The 18272-nt window shown below is 39.4% G+C and overlaps 1 protein-coding gene across 1 annotated transcript in view; it reads right to left on the bottom strand.

The window, feature by feature from the left end:
• The window catches only part of ALK (ALK receptor tyrosine kinase), a 514101-nt gene that overhangs the window by 344443 nt on the left and 151386 nt on the right, over window positions 1–18272 (bottom strand). The window contains exon 3 of the mRNA XM_027833891.3: window positions 16650–16805. Coding sequence (XP_027689692.3) covers window positions 16650–16805 — 156 coding nt within the window. The remainder of the gene's footprint in view (window positions 1–16649; window positions 16806–18272) is intronic.

The raw sequence follows: 18272 nt of genomic DNA on the forward strand, positions 1-18272 counted from the left end.
ATCCTAACCCCATGAGACCCTCAATGCTCTTACCCCTTCCATCTTCTATTCCAATGAGAAAATACTACTTGTTCTCAGCTGTAATGCTTGGCAACCCCCATGCCAAGGGGTGCCACATTCACAGGAACCTAGGACTTGCTCTGTACATAGGACCTTGCACTGTAAAGAATCATGCCCAATGCATACTTATTTTTCATTCTGTATGGAAAAATAGGGGCATCTGTGTAGCTATTTCCATTGTCCCATTATTTGTATAGCTACAAAAAAGCTTGTGACTTACAATCATAATTATAACACAACTAACCCTATTTATCCGCAGTCTCCAAGCCATAGCCATCAGGCTTAACAGACCCTGGCATGTCTCCGTAATCTTTGCATTTGAACATGCCTATCTTTCAGTTCTATTACTGTAAACCTATTTACTGTGAATGAGATTGGTCTGCGACAGCAGGTGCCAAATGCTACTAGTCCACAGGCTCTTTCACAACAAGATTCAACAGACTTGGAAACGAGAAGCGAAAGTTTAGTCCAGAAGTGAGCTGGGTTTTAATTACTTTCTGAAATCATTGTAACAGGGCTACTCTAATGCATTTACCAACAATTAGCTCTCAAAGCCCCAACAGCTGCACATTGCTGATGCTCTCCAGATGCAGGCAAAGGAATTAAATCATGGGATAATTCAATTGGAAAATTGGGTGTAATTATGGAGAATGCAGAGTCTACTAGACTCCTTGTGCTGATTGGTAGTTACTTTAAAAATAGTGAGGTGGTCTGCACAGTACACACTGCATATAAATAGGTAGCTATGTTTGGAGAAATCTCATTTAGTTTCATGAAGATATGGATTTAACATTGTTAAAAATGTATTTGATGACATTAATATGAATCTATCCTCACTACCCAATTCCGGGCAAGGAACAGAATGGTCCAGTATCATTTGCAGATGGGATAGTATACTATTCACTTATAGCACCTTCCATTTGGAGGAACTCAAAGCACTTTCCAAATATTCAAGTGAGGTTCTGCTGTAAAAACAATGTAAACATGGCGTTTTCTTTCAACTGATTGCAATGAGGTGTGCATCCAATCAAGTCCGTCTGCTTTGTTAACTAACCATTTTTTAACTCCTAGCTTTTGAGAGAGTAGCTAGATTCCATTTAGCTCATGAATTACCTGTAGAATTGTTAAGTTACAATTAGCAATAGAATTGATGACTGCAGAAGTTCCAGTCACAGAATATTCATTATTGTTGATGATGCAAAAACCAGAAAACTTGACTTAGCTTTTAGATTCCACATTAAGGTTGCAGGGCTAGCAGTTAAGAAAACCATCTTTTCACTTGTAAACTGAGCAGATTTACTCTTGAATCATTGACACTCAATAATCATGTAAGCTGACAACACATTTGGCCACCCTCCTTTAACAAAAGTTATTTTTCTGAGTGAAACCCTTTAGTTTCACAGTATCTGCCTGAGGCTTGATCTACACTAGCAACTTATGTCGGTATAACTATGCTGCTCAGGGGTGTGGAAAATGCAAACCCAGGGGCCCTGAGTGACACAGTTATACTAACCTGACTCCCCATGTAAACAGCACTATGTCATCAGGAGGGCTTCTTGGGCAGATGGAGTACCTACTCAGATGGGAGAAGCCCTCCTGTGGGCATAGATAGCGTTGTCCCTGAAGCACTGCAGCCACATCACTTCAGCCTTTTAAGCCCTGAGCTTGCTAAACATGATCACAGTTTTACTCATGGGTAAACACACAACGATGAGTTAACACACACACAAAGATTCCACAATCATCCCGAATCAGTGGCAGAGATAGGAAGAAAACCTAGAAATTCTGAATTTCAGTATCCTGCTCTAACCACAAGAAATACTGTCTTAGTAATAGTTCCTATGGCCATTTATGATCATAGTAGTATAAATAAAATTATACTATATTCTGTATGGTAAGCCAAAGAAATATTTTCCAGAAAGTCTTCATTTTATTCCTTTAAAAATAAAGAGTAAATAAAAAGTATCTTTAGGCAATAAAGCATCAATTATTCTTAAATGGTTCCAGTAATCAATCACCCAACAGCAAATCTGGAGTTATTTTTGGCACTATTAGCAACACAATGATAATGAAAATTGATTACAAAGTCACAACCCCTCATTAAGTTGCTGTCAATTGGCCAAAAAAGTACATTGCTCAATTTTATTTTTAAAATAGTGGTGGTAAAAAAAAAAATCATCAATTAAAGTGACATCTGGTAAGAGAAAGATGACAAACTGCTCACTTCTCTCACTGCTAGCCTTTAAGCCAATGAAGAGGGGGAAAAAAATCTTTATGGGGTCTTTTGTCACTTTTCAAGCAGAAAAACTCCATCCTGTCTAATCGCTGGGAACACGTCACTAGCCTCCAGGAACAGTGTCCAGAGAAGGATAGGATTCAAACTGCAGAGCACAGGAGCTAAAGAGACACAACTTAACAGATGAAATGTGCTCTAAGGGCTTAACCATTGAAGCTGCTGAGCACTCCGCTCCAAACCAGCAAAACTCTAAAGCACATTCTTAATGATAAACATAGAAAATGGCCCCACCAAATTCAATGGGCCTACTCGCATGCTTAAAGTTTAAAGACATGCTTAAATATGGCCTATCCGAAGAGGAAATGGAAAAAAAAAAAAAGACTTGGACCCTTTTTTGTTTTTACATCACAAAAATCCAAGGCCTGAATTAGTTTTTTTTACTTTCAGAAAGAAATTTATGGACTTCCCTGTTTTGTTGAGGTCACTCTAAGAGGATCAGATATGTGGACTAAGAGCTCTTTCAGCTGTCAAGGGAAGGGATATTGATATTTTATCTTTAATGGGAAAACTTTCCGCCCAACTCTTTGTCCGGCATTTGAGTTGAATAGTTATTAACAAAAAACAAACCAGACTTTTAGACACTCTGGACAAAAAATATTTCCCTTTTCAATTACTCTTGGTAATTACTTTCAATTACTTGCTTGGTACCTAGGATGTAATAGACCTGCTAGGTCTCTGGTCACCCACAGAATCCTCTCCGAGGGAAAAATGTTTAGACAAGACCTGAATTTCTAATATAACTGTGGTGTATTGAAAAGTATTAAAATTGTGATCACTTTAAATTCTCAGGGATTTTCCTGGTCCTGCTTGCAGGCAGGGGGCTCTGTAGGGAAGAGCGTGATTGTAGGCAGGTAGCTCAGAGTAAGGTGAGATGAGTTGTCTCTCTCCATCTTAGGGAGCAGACTGCTTTGTCTCTCTCAGTTTTGGGGTACTGTGTGTTCTCTGAATTCAAAGAAAAAAAGTATTGTTACATTGCAACCCTCCATCAAGAGTATTTTATGTTTGTCTAACTTCCATTTGTATGTTATGAACATAAGCAGCAAGCAGCCTTTCAGGCCACATTCATACATCTTAAAGAAGCAAAGAGAACACTATACCTGTTGTTTCCCCCTCTCTCCCAACTTTGTAGCTCACTCTCAATGATGAGTGCCTGTTGTGCAGCATTAGCCAAATACACAGTATGTATTTGTAATGTGTATGGCACATCACTGTTCTATATTACATGCACAGTATTAATATTGTACACATCATATATGAAGATTAGGTAGTTAACATAAGTAGTATAACTGTGGACGGCGTTATGTTCCTTGGAACAGACAAATAAAAACATGCCAGAAATAAAGTGTATGAATGTACAGCTAGGAGGTACCGCCAAGGCTCCCCGACACGTGGAATGTGGTATTGAAAACAAAGATAAGGAAGGTACAAGAAAACAAGATAAGAAACTATTACATACTGGCAGGTTGAGTCTTGGCTGAAATATAGAAAGCTTTTATCTTAAATAAATACAGGATAAACAAACACAGGTGGTCTGCTTTGAAAGTGTGCTCTCAAGACTATGTAAGGTAAATATTGTGAGATTGCTTCCTTGGTATGTGTATCTCCTTTTGTGCTGCACTCCTTTGTCTTCAATAAACTGAATACACTTGGCTATTTGGTGTCTCAGGTATTTTTGATATCGAACCACTAGTGTAGTCAAGCATTTGGCTAGACCTAGTCAATAACAGGTGCTCTGCCAGGCCTGCCTCCTATTTACCTGGACACTCTTTGAATCTCTATAATGCTTGAATTAGGAGACTGGGATTTGGAGCAGCCCATGCTTTACTGTGGTAGGAGTGAGCATATCTAAATGAGAGGTGGTGGACAACTGAAGCCTTTGGCCCATATTATGTCTGGCTTGCACGAGAGAGTCAGAGACGATAAGAGGCTCACACCCAGTAAGTCTCTCTGCAGGCACCAGACATAGTCCAGTATTTTTGCTGCCCCACCCCGCAAAGGGCTGATTCATGCTTAAATGGACAGTGGAGTTAATCTTCCCAAACTGAAGAGAGGAAAGGCTATGGTATCATGACAATTCCTCCACCGCCAGCCATTTGAGCTGGCTCTACTTTGTGGAGAGGGAAGTGCCCGACACACCCAGCAGAAAGATGAAGTAAGGGCCACTCTTGTTATTAACCCAGTGTAGGCAGACACAGTGGAGCAGTGCCCCTCCATAGTATCCCACCATACTATCTACCTGAAAGCTATAACCTCATCCTCCTTAGTCTGATGACTTGAAGCAGCTGCCCTCCCCCACCCCCCAAAATTGGGAATCACTGAACTAAGCTAACAAACAGGCCCATTTTGGAGGGGGTAGGTTACTTCAGTGTGATTAGTAGAATGACTTCCGGCCAACCACTTTGGTTCAGCCAGTGTGCTCAACATGGCTGCTCTTAAAGGAGAGAGGAGACTGTTAGAGTTCAGTGCCACAGAGGGGAAAAGAAAATGGGATGGTGCTTTTTTTGGAAAGTAAAGGAAAATGAAGATTTCGGTCATTTTCACTGGAAAGAAGAAAAGGAGTGATTTGTTGTCCACTGCTCTTTCCAAAGTTTGTATTGTAACTAATGGAGGTTCTTCTGGCTATAAAGCAGTGTTCAATAACTCAGCCCAAAAAACATTTGGCTACAGTGATAAAAATGGCATATCAATTACACAGCAAGTTAATTTGTTTTTGCCAGTCCCCTTCTCATCAAGTCATTCTCGCCATATTAAGCATTTGTTTCCATTAACTGAACACTTGGGATATGTTCTCTTTCTAGTCACCCCCACTCGACGTAATGCCCCCAGAAGTCATAGTGGCATAGTCAGGGGAGTGCAGTACCAGTAAGGACACACTAACTTGAGTTTGGATGCTTGTACACACCCAGGCACTGATCACCTGAGTTAACTCTTCACTGAAGGCATACCTGGAGTCCATGGCAGAGCTGGGAAGCAAGTTGGTCCCCCTTCCCTTACCCCTAGAGCTCATTCTTTGTGACACTAAGGACTACATTAGAAATTTGCCAGGAATCCAAATCCAATTATACACGCACATAGCCACAGTCCCCCACACCCTCCAGTGTTTAAGATAAATAAATAAGTAAACCCACACCCTCAATGTATTTCTTATTCCTGAATCTGCTTTGATCCTAGGGATAAACTTGAACCAAAATCCTGGATTTGAACAATCAAACTCTGAGGAAGTTCATATTCAAATTCCACAGTGAGTCAGACTCATCTCAATTTGATATAGAAACTGAAATTGCTTGAGCTTTTTGGCAGGAAAAAGCAACTGTTAACCAGCTTTGTCCTACACCCTGCCTGCAAAATAAATGCTAGTTGTGGGATGCATTTTCAGACTCTGTGAGCCACAATTACACTTTGGCTTATTCTTTGGTCTCACCTTGCCTCAGAGTTTTAAAGTACTGTATATCTTAATGATTAGGATGTGGTTCAAGTAGATGACAGGGAGCCAGGCATTCTGGAGTCTATTCCCATTTCTACCACTGACTCACTATGGGATTGCTTAATTTGTACCTCAGTTTACTTAACTGTAAAGTGGGCATAAGACCTACCTATCTCAAAGCAGTATTATGAAGCTTAATAAATAAGTGTCTGTAAAGAAACTTGATATGAAGAGTGCCAAGTATTATTCATTCAGATGCTGCCATTGGTTAGTAAACAACCTCATTTATGATGCATGTGTACTAAGCAGTATTTAATAGGATCTGTCCTTGTTTAACAGATACTCCTTTTACTACACAAGCCAAAGGAGAAAGTCAATAAATTTAATAGAATCTACAGTTTCTAAATAAAGACATAGAATATCTCATTGTATTTGTTCCAATGCTCTTTTTTTTAATCATTAGTTTGTCACAGAATAAATTGAAGAGGAATTAAATTATCTAAATCATCACCTCTTTGGAAGCTTTGAGCTTAGTTTAGGAAGACACATGTCTGTCTGTCCATCTGAAAAATGGAACAGTGTCTTCAGGGTTGAAGTGCTTCTGTTTTATTTTGTAGTTAGATACCAGAGTCTGACAACACGTCCTGTTGTTCCCAAATGTACAGAGTTCAGTATGGAAAATTCCAAATTGTGTATGTCATAGCAACTTCCATCTGTGATGAAATGACCTTACGGCAGCACATGAATTTGTTCAGGCAGAGCCTGACCTTGCAGTATCAAAAGCTGTCACCTCTTAGGAGGAGTCAGAAACAAAACTCCAGTTCCATTCACAGCTAAACTTTGAGTGACACCCAAACCTGGAATTGGATCTGAATCAGATTTTTAAAAATCTCAACTTGGAACATCCTTGAACTTTGGGGTGTTTAAGACCCAGATCAGAATTCCAGGTCAGCTCAGGCCCGTCTCTTTGATAAATGAAATTACTGTGACACACGTGAAAAGGATTTGCAAACTGACCTCCATTATACTTTTAACACACCTTGCAAGGCTCCAGACCTCAAGAGATTGGAATCTGTGGTATATAGCAAAATGCTTCACTTCATTTTCCTGACTTTTCCACTTCCATGCTGGAAGGACAATGAAAGCAAGTTGGCCGGTGATACAAGAACCATATAAAGGAAGTTATTGTAGTTGCTTGTCCAGCACTTGATCACAACTAATGGCAAACACCAGAGGTTTCAGAGGGTCCGTTTGTATACTTCTGAGTCTGCAAAGTTGGGCTAGCTGTCTTGCTTGTGGTTGAGCCAAAGATCCTATGAGAACAGCTTTTCATAGGATGTTGGAGATTTCTGCTTCCAACCAGACATGGAAAGAGCAAAGATGTGAAACAATGAGAACAAAAGGGTAACTGAACTTTTTGAAAATCACAAGAGAAATGTCATTTTGGGTACAGTTTGAATTCATGGGTTCCTGGCTCACTCATCCTTCCTTTGATGCCTGAATGTTTGTAAATCAGAAAAATGACTGTTTCTGGATTAACATATCAAAGGATTTTGTTTTGAGTGTCTTTCCTTTATTTCAGCCAGAAAGGGGACAGAATGGCGACTTAGCCTCAAGATTTATTCTCTGTGTCTGTGGTTCAGAGAGGAGCCTTGAGGACAAGATGAGTCAACACCAGCTCTGCGATGTTGATTGACCTATGTTTCCGTGAGGAAGACCAGGCTGAGTGACTCATTTGCAATAAGATAGGGGTAAAGATCTCAGTGACTACAGATTTTGCACTGATCAGCATAAGAATAAGGTCCCGCTATTTTGTTTTTTTGAGCATGTGTGGGCTGGGCTGGATATTGATCAAATATTGACCTCTTTTCTAGGCAGTGGTCGGCATTCCAGAATAAAGTTTGGTGTACCATGGCCTGTCAGAGATCCCACAGAAGACCTACAAATACACAGTGGTGGGAAGAGACCTAGAACTACTCAACTCCCCATGCTATAAGGAAAGGTGAGTTGATGTCTTGTTCTGTAGTAGTTTACAATAGTTTTCTTTGATGGTTCCTGTACAGATGTGTATGTAGGGAATAGGGCTGACAATGGAACTTAGAGGCCAAAGGGGTTTGAGTTCCTTATGGAGAGCTGGGTGCCTAACACAATATGCTAAATAAAGGGCAACATGGCCCAACCTAGGGATGGGGTAAACCTTTAAATATCCGTGCCTCAGGAACAGGACATTGCAACATTTGTGTCACTAAATGGAAGGAGAAGATCCCCTTCCTAGATGCCAGCCCGAGTCCAAGACCCCCAAGGCACTACCCTTAATCCACTCTGGATGTACCAAAAGGAGACTGGAACCCTTGGAATGTAGCTGAAGCACTGATACATGTAAAGATGGCTGCTGTTGGGAAAAAGTTGGTCAGTGGACCTTATTCTATCACAGTTACTCTCAAAATAAATAAGTAAAAGAAGAACAGACTCATCTGAAGGGCCAAATCCCGCTCATGTGAAGCCAGATTCATTGACTGATTTCAGTGGAGTTAGCATTCTGGATGAATTTGGTCCATTAGTTACAAATCAATTTAAAGAATGGGATTACTCACATGAATAAAGTAAACAGGATTTGGCCCGATGCCTATATATTCTCCATTCAACTAGCATTTTATACAACAAGATGAGACCAAACTTTAGGAATAGTTTATAAATCATAACTTACAATGTACTTATTCTTGCACCCATGGAAATGGCTCAGAGTGATGCAGTGCATGCCTCTCACGGTATTAAGAAAAATATAAAAAGACATCTCAAAAGACAGAATACAGATGTCTCAATTACACTAACCTCAACATCTTACCTTTACATTGCAGTCTTCATTAGTCACTTTAACTGGATTAAAATAAACATAATTGTCTACAGTGTAAAACGAATACATATTTTAAGGCAAAAACCCTAGGACCAAATAATTACTTTGGTGGTTCCCTCACCCCCTGCTCATTACTTAAAATATATGAAACTGGTGATATTAGCTATAACCACATTAACAATTTTCCCAAGGAAGATTTAACCTCAAAAGGCATATACATGATGTCTTGGGTAATATTTTTGGTGACGCACTGCTTCCCAGAGGCACTGAAGTATGTAAACTCCAATTGGAAAGATATATTATGAAGCATCTATATTAGCCTTTGCTTTATGGATGCATTAATGGAAAGAACAATAATTTGCCCAGAAAGCATCTGGTATGATACCATATGTAGAAACATTCAGAATATGTCAAATGCACAGTCTTCCTTTACCCCAGTGGGCTTCTTTAGATTAGGGAAAGAGATTAAATTGAAGTTAGCTAACACACACTGACCTAATCACAACCTTTTCCCTACTGTAGATGCAGGTTAACATCCTTTGCCTGAATTTAGCAGGTCTAGGTTCACCCTAGGTGGGAGTCTGGCCTGCTATCACATGCATCTTACCTTTTGGAGTTCTGGGACTCTGCCTTACCCTTATGCCTATGCCTGAATGGACATTTAAATGTACCTGGTATAACACAATAGAAAAGAGAATCTGTTTTCACTTGCCATTAAAAGCAATAAAGAATAGATTCTAATCCAACCTCCCTTGTCAATTTACTAATGCTTTTACTAGCCTCAAAAAAACAGGGCTGGAGAAAATCCCTTTGATATTGTGTATATGCTAAGACCATCAAGGGTGCAATATGATGCTAAAATACTCCATGGTCACAGAAGTTCTAGGTGTTAAACCCCTCATGATTTTATAGCTAAGGCATAGGAGATGCAAGCTCTACTCTCTGCTTTGTCATATTTAATTATGTACTTTATTAAATGTTGCATTTTGTTGACACTTATGATATGTAGTAGCTGGTGTCAGCACAGCAAAACAATCTAAAATTAGTACTTGGAATAGAAGTAAAGCACTTGCTAATAATTCAATGATCATTAATTCATTTACTCAGTGTTCTGCTTCCTTATGTAATGTATGGGTGTTCTTTTTGCTTATAAATAGTGTATTACGTAAAGAAAAAAGTGTGCATGTGTGCAAATGCAGTGTTGGATAAAAGGGACTGATTTGATAGCTATGCAGAATGAGAGGCACCTATCCTATACCGTTGAAGCCAATCGCTAAAATCTCATTAGCTTCAGTGGTGTGAGATCAAGCCCATAATCTCTATTTGGAAAAAAGAAAGCACAGACGGCAGTAAGGCAAGCTTGCTCTATGCTGCCCCTCTAATGTCTCTGTCAACCTTGACCATGCGGGTCCACCTCTAGATGAGAGAGAGAGAGAGAGAGGAGTTAACTTTTCATACCCATTCAACCCTCATTCTCTTCCAAGACTGCCCACAACAATGCCAAATCCAGCAGTGGTCAAGTACTATTTCCATCCATTCAAATCTGCTAAGTAATTTCTATAGCTACTTTGTAAATTATTGTGTAGTCACAGGTAATGAGCAAATCATTAATTTTACTGTGCATCAGAAATTAATATATCCTGTAATTTTTCTCTTCAGTTTTGGCAGTAGAAGATGCTTCATTTCAGATGAATTCCTGGTAAACCTTAACTGAATTAAGGAATAAATGAGCAAACAAGTAAGATTTCCAAGCCAACAAACCCACATCCCCATTCATATTCAGTATAAATATATATACCTATTATATAATACTCACATTTAGAAACAAACACGTAGCTCTACAATGAGATAATAATTTAGCCTCTTTAAAGCAGGCTCATTAAAGTGAAATAATGTTGCAATAACAAAGCACAAGTGTATCACTAACTAGGAGGGTAGGCTGCAGAATGCCAAGAATATCCAGTCCATTTTGTCTGTGAAGAGGGAGCATGACAGTTATGAAAAGTGGCATCTTTTCTTCATTGCACTTTGGGGGTTTGGCATCAGGAGTTCGTGTTTTTAAAATCAGATGCATTTTAGTATTTTAATATTGCATATGTTCCTATGGGGCTGTGAGATAGTATTTGATATGTATATGCTGTCATGTTCAGTCTCTGAACAAAATCTGATCTGATGTAGAGCTGGTGGAGCTATTCATTACAAGCAATATCCATTATAAAAATCTAACCTCTTCTGTTTATAAGGAGCTTGTGCATCAACCCTGTGAATATCTTTTCTTTACAATAGTATGGATGACTGATTTTCAAACTATGGGTTGTTTGCAAACAGTTTGCCTCATCCATTCACTATTTGTGGTGTGTGGTTGATCCATTTAAGTCATACGATAATATTTCTGCTCCCTGATTGAATGACTAAATCTTTTAAGCAGAAGAATACTTAATAGTGAAAAATTCACTCCTGGCTGGATCACCATTTGGGCTCACATTTGTTAAAGATTAGGATTTGCATACGTTTTCATGAATACCTGATGCCATCCTAATATTTACAATAACTAACACTGACCTCACAGATCAAATGTAGCACTTATTCACAAAAATATTCATAAACCATTTTTTAAACTGTTTGACCATCTGGATTAAGTCCTAACAAACAAGGTTGACCTTCGTTTTTCCCTTCAGTTAGGAAGGATGGTGCAATATGCACTCAGAGGTAAAAGGTCTTTTGTTTGGTTTTTAAAGCAAAGCCTTTCTCTGGTGAAAAATGGCTTTTCAACAAAATCCAAAATTTTGATTCTGTCAAAGTTTTTCTATTTTTGACATAAATCAATTGTATTGCATTTACAAATAAAATATTTCATTTTGGTTATCAAAAATGAAAAAATGTTTTTTCAGCACTAAAAAGATAACTCAGACAGTCCATTTCTATCAGTTCAAGCCTCATTTCAAAGCAGGTCTTGTGGACCAAAGTCAGTTGTTACTTCACCCATTAATATCTCTTCTTCATTTGTCTATCTGACAAGTCCACCTGGTTCCTTGGGTATTCATCCTGTATTTTTTTCCCATTGATGAATGTGCTGATATTTCTGATTGTATTTACACTGGAAAAATGTTGTACTACTTAAAAACCCTGCAAAGGGGGAAAAAACTAATTTCTTGCTAGTACATACTTTGATGTATACCATCCCGTTTGGTTAATATATAATATTTTGTTCCATATCATCACTTTTTCATCTTATAGCATCTTCCTCATTTTTCTCTCCCCTAGGGACAATAAATTAAAGGCAGTAGGCATTTATACTCCAGTAGTTATTATCTTTGATTGCTAATATTCTCACTGCCTGGGTCTCATTCCACACCTTCTAGATCCTTTGCTCTCCATTTTTTCGACAACATTGACAAAGAAGATCATTCAACTAATAAAATGTGTGTGTGTTTAATTCTTATTTTACCTCTAATTCAAGGTAGCCTCAAGCTATCAGCCATAAGTTAGGGTATTACCCTCATTTGTCTTCCTTTGATAGAAGTATAATCACATTTCCATGGAAGAACTTTTTCAAGTACTGTTCAGTTTTCCAATATGGTATAACCTTGATATGAAACACTCATCTAAAAGGGGTTGTCTCCCCCAAATCTATTCATATAAAAGACAGATCTCCGAGTTCTGTGGCTTAAGCCTGTTAAAGATCTGAATCTGAAGACCTGGAGATTTGAAAAAGTACAGATTTGGATCCAGTTTGCATTCTGTCCGTTTGAATTTAACTGTTGATCCTTCTTCCACAGGTAGATGAGCAGGAGGGAAGGCTCAGGGGTGGTACCGGGAGTGCAAGGAATCTTTGCTTTCTCCTTGTACACCTGACTCATGGGCCAGCCATAATTGTAGTCTTTGAACTCTAAGCACACAGTTATTGCTCCCTGCAAGTGCACCAGGATATACACCCTCCCTCTCTTCAAATAGTGTTGGAAAAAGGCAGAGCCTTGATCCCTTCTGGATCTGGAGAGCACATGCAGCATCTTGTTATGAGGTGGTACCAATGGCACACAGGATTCTGCCTTTCTGGGAGGCACTGTACACCCCTGAGGCACAGTGTTTCCTGGAGCTCTTGATGTGGTGGCCCAGTACCAGTCCCCCTCCCCAATCAACCCTCCCACACATACACACCTCAGGGCTGTCTCTGAATGGCATCCTCAGGCATAGGAAGCTTGGATCTGGATCCAGAGTTCAGACACAGAGGTTCTGGTTTGGCCACAACTTGATTTTTGATGGAGAGAGAAATCTCTCTGTCTTACTTGGGATATAACAAACAGATACAGTAGAACTTCACTGATCTGCAAACCCAGTCATTTTAACCAAAAATCTAGTTGTCTCATCTGCCTTCTTAGCAAAGATTTAACAGCACGGATAGCACTGCAGCAAGATCTATTACTAATATTTCACTACAAAATATATTGCTGTACATTTGCTGGTAGAGTATATTATGAAGTATCATAAATAATTAAATATTAATCATACTTGTCAAAATAAATGAATATTTTCTGTGATACAGTATTCCTGAATATTTTATGGCATTTGCTTATTCATGAATTACAAAAAATGTGGTAACCCACAAAGGGTTACCTAGTCACTAATATGCATATGGGCCTGATCCTGAGCCCTACAAAGTCAGTGCAAGTCTTTCCCATTGCCTTCAGTGGACTTTGAACCAGGCTCCTACTGAAATTTAAATATAATAAGGCTCTGAACCTGCAAAGACTTACACATAAGTTTTAAGAATGTGAACATCCCATTGGCTTCAATGGAGCTATCTGCTTGGGAGAAATTAAGCATATATATATAAAACTCTTTGCAGGATCGGGGCCTAAGCGTGTAGATTCACAGCTGACTGCATGGTCTTGGACATGGCTGGCTGATCCACTAACTGGGGGGAAAATCCTTTAGTGAAAAGCTTGCTGTATAACTGTAAATACAAAGCAATGAACCACTGGTATTCCCTAATACATACACTGAAAGGTGCCTCGTTTACAAATATCCACTAATTTTCTGTAGCAAGAGTGTACCATTCAGAAGGTTTTAATAATGTAATAATTAATAACACAATAATTACTAGCACCTTTCTTCTGTGAATCTCAAAGTGTTTTAAAAATGTATATAAATGCTATTACCTCCATTTTTCAAAAGGGGATGCTAGGGTTGACAGAAGTTTGTCCAAATTCATACATTGAGTCTAAGTCACAGCTGGGAATATTGCTTCTCAGTGTCAAATATTATCAGTGAATTTCTACTAATCTTTATCCATAAAGGGAGGATAATGGAAGCAGGCTTGCGATATTTGTCTTGATTAATAGGAAATTCACTTGACATGACTTGATAGTCAAGTGACAAGGATGAGTTAAAATGACTCAAAATCGGGTTATGCTATCTGCTTATTTACTTCTGTTCATTACAGCTCATGAATGGAGATGAAATGGGACTCATAATTGGAAGTACGCTGTGCAGAAAACAAACAGTGGGGGTTGGAATTACTGTGCTTAGTTATTTCAGATTGAAACAGACCACACAAAATGTCTCTGTGCCAAGCAGCTGTAATTAAAGTGATATAAAATAGAAAGCTGGGAGTGTAGAATTTTCAAATCCATCTTCATATGCAAAAGAAGTTACAGTCATTTGGGAACTCCAAGGCTTTTCAGGAGGTTCCGCAAGGGCTCGAGTCACCACAAAATGAATGATTGACTATCCTCAATTTGTCTATTTGTTTAAAAACCCCAAACAAATCCAAGTCGGACTCCATCGACTGCACAGGCTCTTTACTTTAGTCCCCTCCCCAAGTCAACCACATGACTTAATTCCCCCTCTAGCACGGGTTGGACTTTAAATCTCAGTCCAACACTGAAACATTTACACCAACATGAAATCAAATCCTTCAAAGACAAATTACTAATTATTCAAAACTTAATAATCACAGAAGCAGGATCCAGAACACATTCATAGATAGAGAATTTATTCCCTTGAAAACTACACTGATGACACGAGGGCCAGGATTTCACTCAAGTGTACGTCTATGGGTACGTCTACATTGCAATTACACACCTGTGGCTGGCCTGCGCCAGCTAGCTTAGGCTTCTGGAGCTCGGACTAAGGGGCTGCTCAACTGTGGTATAGACGTTGAAGCTCGGGTCCTGAGCTCTGGTACCCTCCCATCTCGCAGGGTCCTGGAGCCCAGGCTGCAGCCCAAGCCTGAACTGCAATTAAGTCTACGTTGCAATTAAGCAGACCTTTAGCCCAAGTCAGCTGGCACAGGCCAGCCAAGAGTTTTTAATTGCAGTGTAGACATACCCTAAAAAGGCCAGGATTTCACCCACTGAGTTAAACTCTTTTTCCATGCCTTCAAGGCCCTCTCTATATCTTGAGCTTCTTATCCTATTGGGTTCCTTCATTGTCTCTCTACTCCACCAACTATTCCAGCCTCATCACACCTCCCATTTCTGTCTCCATGTCTTCCTCCCCACTGCCTGTTTGGTGTGGAAGCTCCTCTCAAAGCAGTTCACTGAGCAACCACCCTTCTCATTCTAATCCTCCTTAAAGTCCCATTCAGCCAGAATTTCCATAAGAAGTGAAAGGAGAAGACTTTAAATATTTAACGCCTTCATCTAAAGCATCCCATCTCTGGTTTACCCAATGCATTCTGCTTTCTGTGCATCTCTCTTTGATGCAGGACTCTATTTTGTGCATTGCACTTAGCTAGGCCACTTAAATTGCTCTCGTTACTGCTATTCTTCCTTCTCTTCTCCCCCCCTTCCTTCCTATTGTTTGTTACAATCCAATTTAAGACAAGATGCAATGAATATAAGCTTCATCATCCTATGTGTTTGTATAGTCTCTAGCACAATAGGATCCTGATCCTGACATTTCTTTCATCAGTCCAGTCTTTCTACCCATCCTCGATAAATCTCTTAAATCAATCTGATAACTCAACACGAGTAAGGTTGAAGGAATGCGCACTAAAAGCTGACGCATAAAGAATACTTTTTGGGAAGCACATGGGAAAGCATAGTACACGGTGAAGATAGAACAAACAAACATGTCTTTCTGAGACTAATACAAAGGAAGGTTTCAGAGGAAAAACTTTCCCCAACATTTGTTTGGATGTGTCCCTACTTTCCTCTCCCATTTGTAGTTCCAGCCACTTAAATGACACCCTGACTTTTAGCAGTGGCAGTTTTCAAGTAGGTACCCACAACATGTTGAAGGGGGGTGGGATTTTCCTCTACTCTTTTAGGATTAAAAAGGCAAAGTGCATCTTGCTGATCCTTTTGTCATTTATAATCGGAATGAAATATGCTGCTGGTGTCAGGTTTGATTAAAAGCAAAATTAAAAAAAAATACCCTAGAAAGGTCAAAGAAGCCATCTTTGATTCAAAAGAGCGAGAAAAGAAAATTTATACACTTTTTACTTTTCCTGCTTCTAGATCTCTTTATTTAAATGTACATTGCTTTATTGATGATAATGTCAAATGCTTAGTATTTATTTTCTCTCTAAATAGCTTTAATGGAAAAATCTTAAATCCTAACAAGAAAATTGTCTGCACTGGCTTGCAAGTAAGACAATAATGCAGAACACATGGATTTTATTCTCTGCTCTTCCACTGACTCACAGAATGACTTTGAGCACATCGAACTCCATGCACCCCAGTGTACCCCGGGTGATGTGAAGCAGAATTCATCTTTCTCCCCAATCCCCACCAATAATCTCAGAGGAAAGGTGCTATAGACGTGTAAAATATTATTATTCAACTCCAAGTGCAATGTCCCGAGTCCGGTCTGGTTCAGATTTTTACAATCCCAAAGCGGATTTCAATCCAGTCTTATTTTGCTTCCTGTAGACAGAGCAATTCCCTTAAGTTCACATGTTGCTTGCCACAGAGAAAGGAACAGAATTGCCCCAAACATTGTATAGGGTATGGTATCGAGAAGCACACCACCATTATTTTAAGGAGACTAAATATACTTGCTCATCCTACCTCTTGGTGAATCCTCGGAGTGATCTCTCTCTGGTCCATGCAAAAGGTTTAGCTCCTCTGCACTCACTCTGTGCCAGGTCCTGTTGTGGTTTTCTTTGTCCTTCAGTGGAGGAGAATATTCCAGCTCACAAGGCAATTCAAAATTGCAGTCAAATACTGTTACAGGAAAACAGACAGTACATACAGGGTTAATAAAACCTAACTTCTCCCCTCCTAATCAGTCATATTTCTTACATGAGTTAGGACTTATTTTTATTCATGTTTCTCCTTGCATTTTCTTCCTTTCCAAGTAAAAAGGGACACAGGAAAGGACAGATCAGATCAAATGATAGACAGGAGAGGAGTTCAGAATGAACCAAACTCTAAAGGTGCCTTGTGGGGTGAACAGAACAGAAGCAAACCAAGAGGAAGGGCCAGAGGCCACCACATCTCTTAGGGGGAAAGAGGGCCAGCAAAAATTTTCAAGCAGGAAAAAAAATTATCTACAGCGGGGTAGTCAACAGACTGACTGTGGGCCAAATCCAGACCACCAGATGTTTTTGAAGAGACCCCAAGATTATTTACTTATCATTATTGTTGTTATTTTTTATTATTTGCTCTGGAGTCTGGACCTTGACTATACCTTGACCAAGAAATTTGGACTTCGAAAAAAAATAATTGGACTACCCCTGATTAGAGAACGGTGACTGAATATCTCAGCGATTGAGGAAAATTGGATATAGAGCTTTTCTATTATAGGATGTCAGTTCAAATTCCATCCAAGTCAAGAGAAACTCATTACAATCTGAAGATTGTTCAGTGGTCTATGAATTGCTGGTCTCAGACCAGCTCCTGGAGGACCGGGGTTCTGCAACACACCAACCGTGAGCACAACTGGTATATTGTATGGCAGTCTGTGGTTAAATGATTCATGAGTGACTGAAGTGACCTTTCACTCACAAAAGTGGTCCTTCCAGGTGAGGCACATTTGTGCAGCAGTGGAGGCTTGATTTGCTGCTGAGTGTCCTTTGGGACTTAACCATCAAAGCTCGCTACCCACACCTTTCACCAGCACTAAGCTCTCTTTTAAGAACAGATTTTTCTAAGGATGCTTAAAACTGTTGGTGCAATTAAGATTCCTTTCTCTGAATACAGTATTTTCACCATCACATTATGGAGTAAAGTTGTCCAAGACAACATACCGTAATGTGTGGAATTCATCTCCAAGTACTATGTCCAATGATTTTTCCTCCTTTATTTTTTGAAAGCCCCTCGTATGTTGACTTCCCCAGACTTGGTCTGCAGTTAACAGTCCACAGATTATGGGTGAGACTTGTGCTTCTAAATAACTCAGCACCAGATTTGTAAAGATGTGTATGTGCCTAAAGATAGAGACAAGCACCTAATGGGATTTTCCAAGCATCTAAGCACCTAACTCCCTTTTGAAAAATCCCATGAGGCACTTATCTGCATGTTTAGATGCCTAAATACCTTTCAAAACTGGCCCTTAGATATTTTTGAAAAGCCTACTCTTAAGGCCCTTTTGGAGAAAAATGCTGTTCTCTGGAGATTTTCTTTAGTATCCACTCTCATGCCACTATTGTGAGATTAAAACAAATCATTTAAATTGACATTAGTCAAACT

The sequence above is a fragment of the Chelonia mydas genome, chromosome 3 (assembly GCF_015237465.2).
Source record: "Chelonia mydas isolate rCheMyd1 chromosome 3, rCheMyd1.pri.v2, whole genome shotgun sequence".
Taxonomy (NCBI): domain Eukaryota; kingdom Metazoa; phylum Chordata; order Testudines; family Cheloniidae; genus Chelonia; species Chelonia mydas.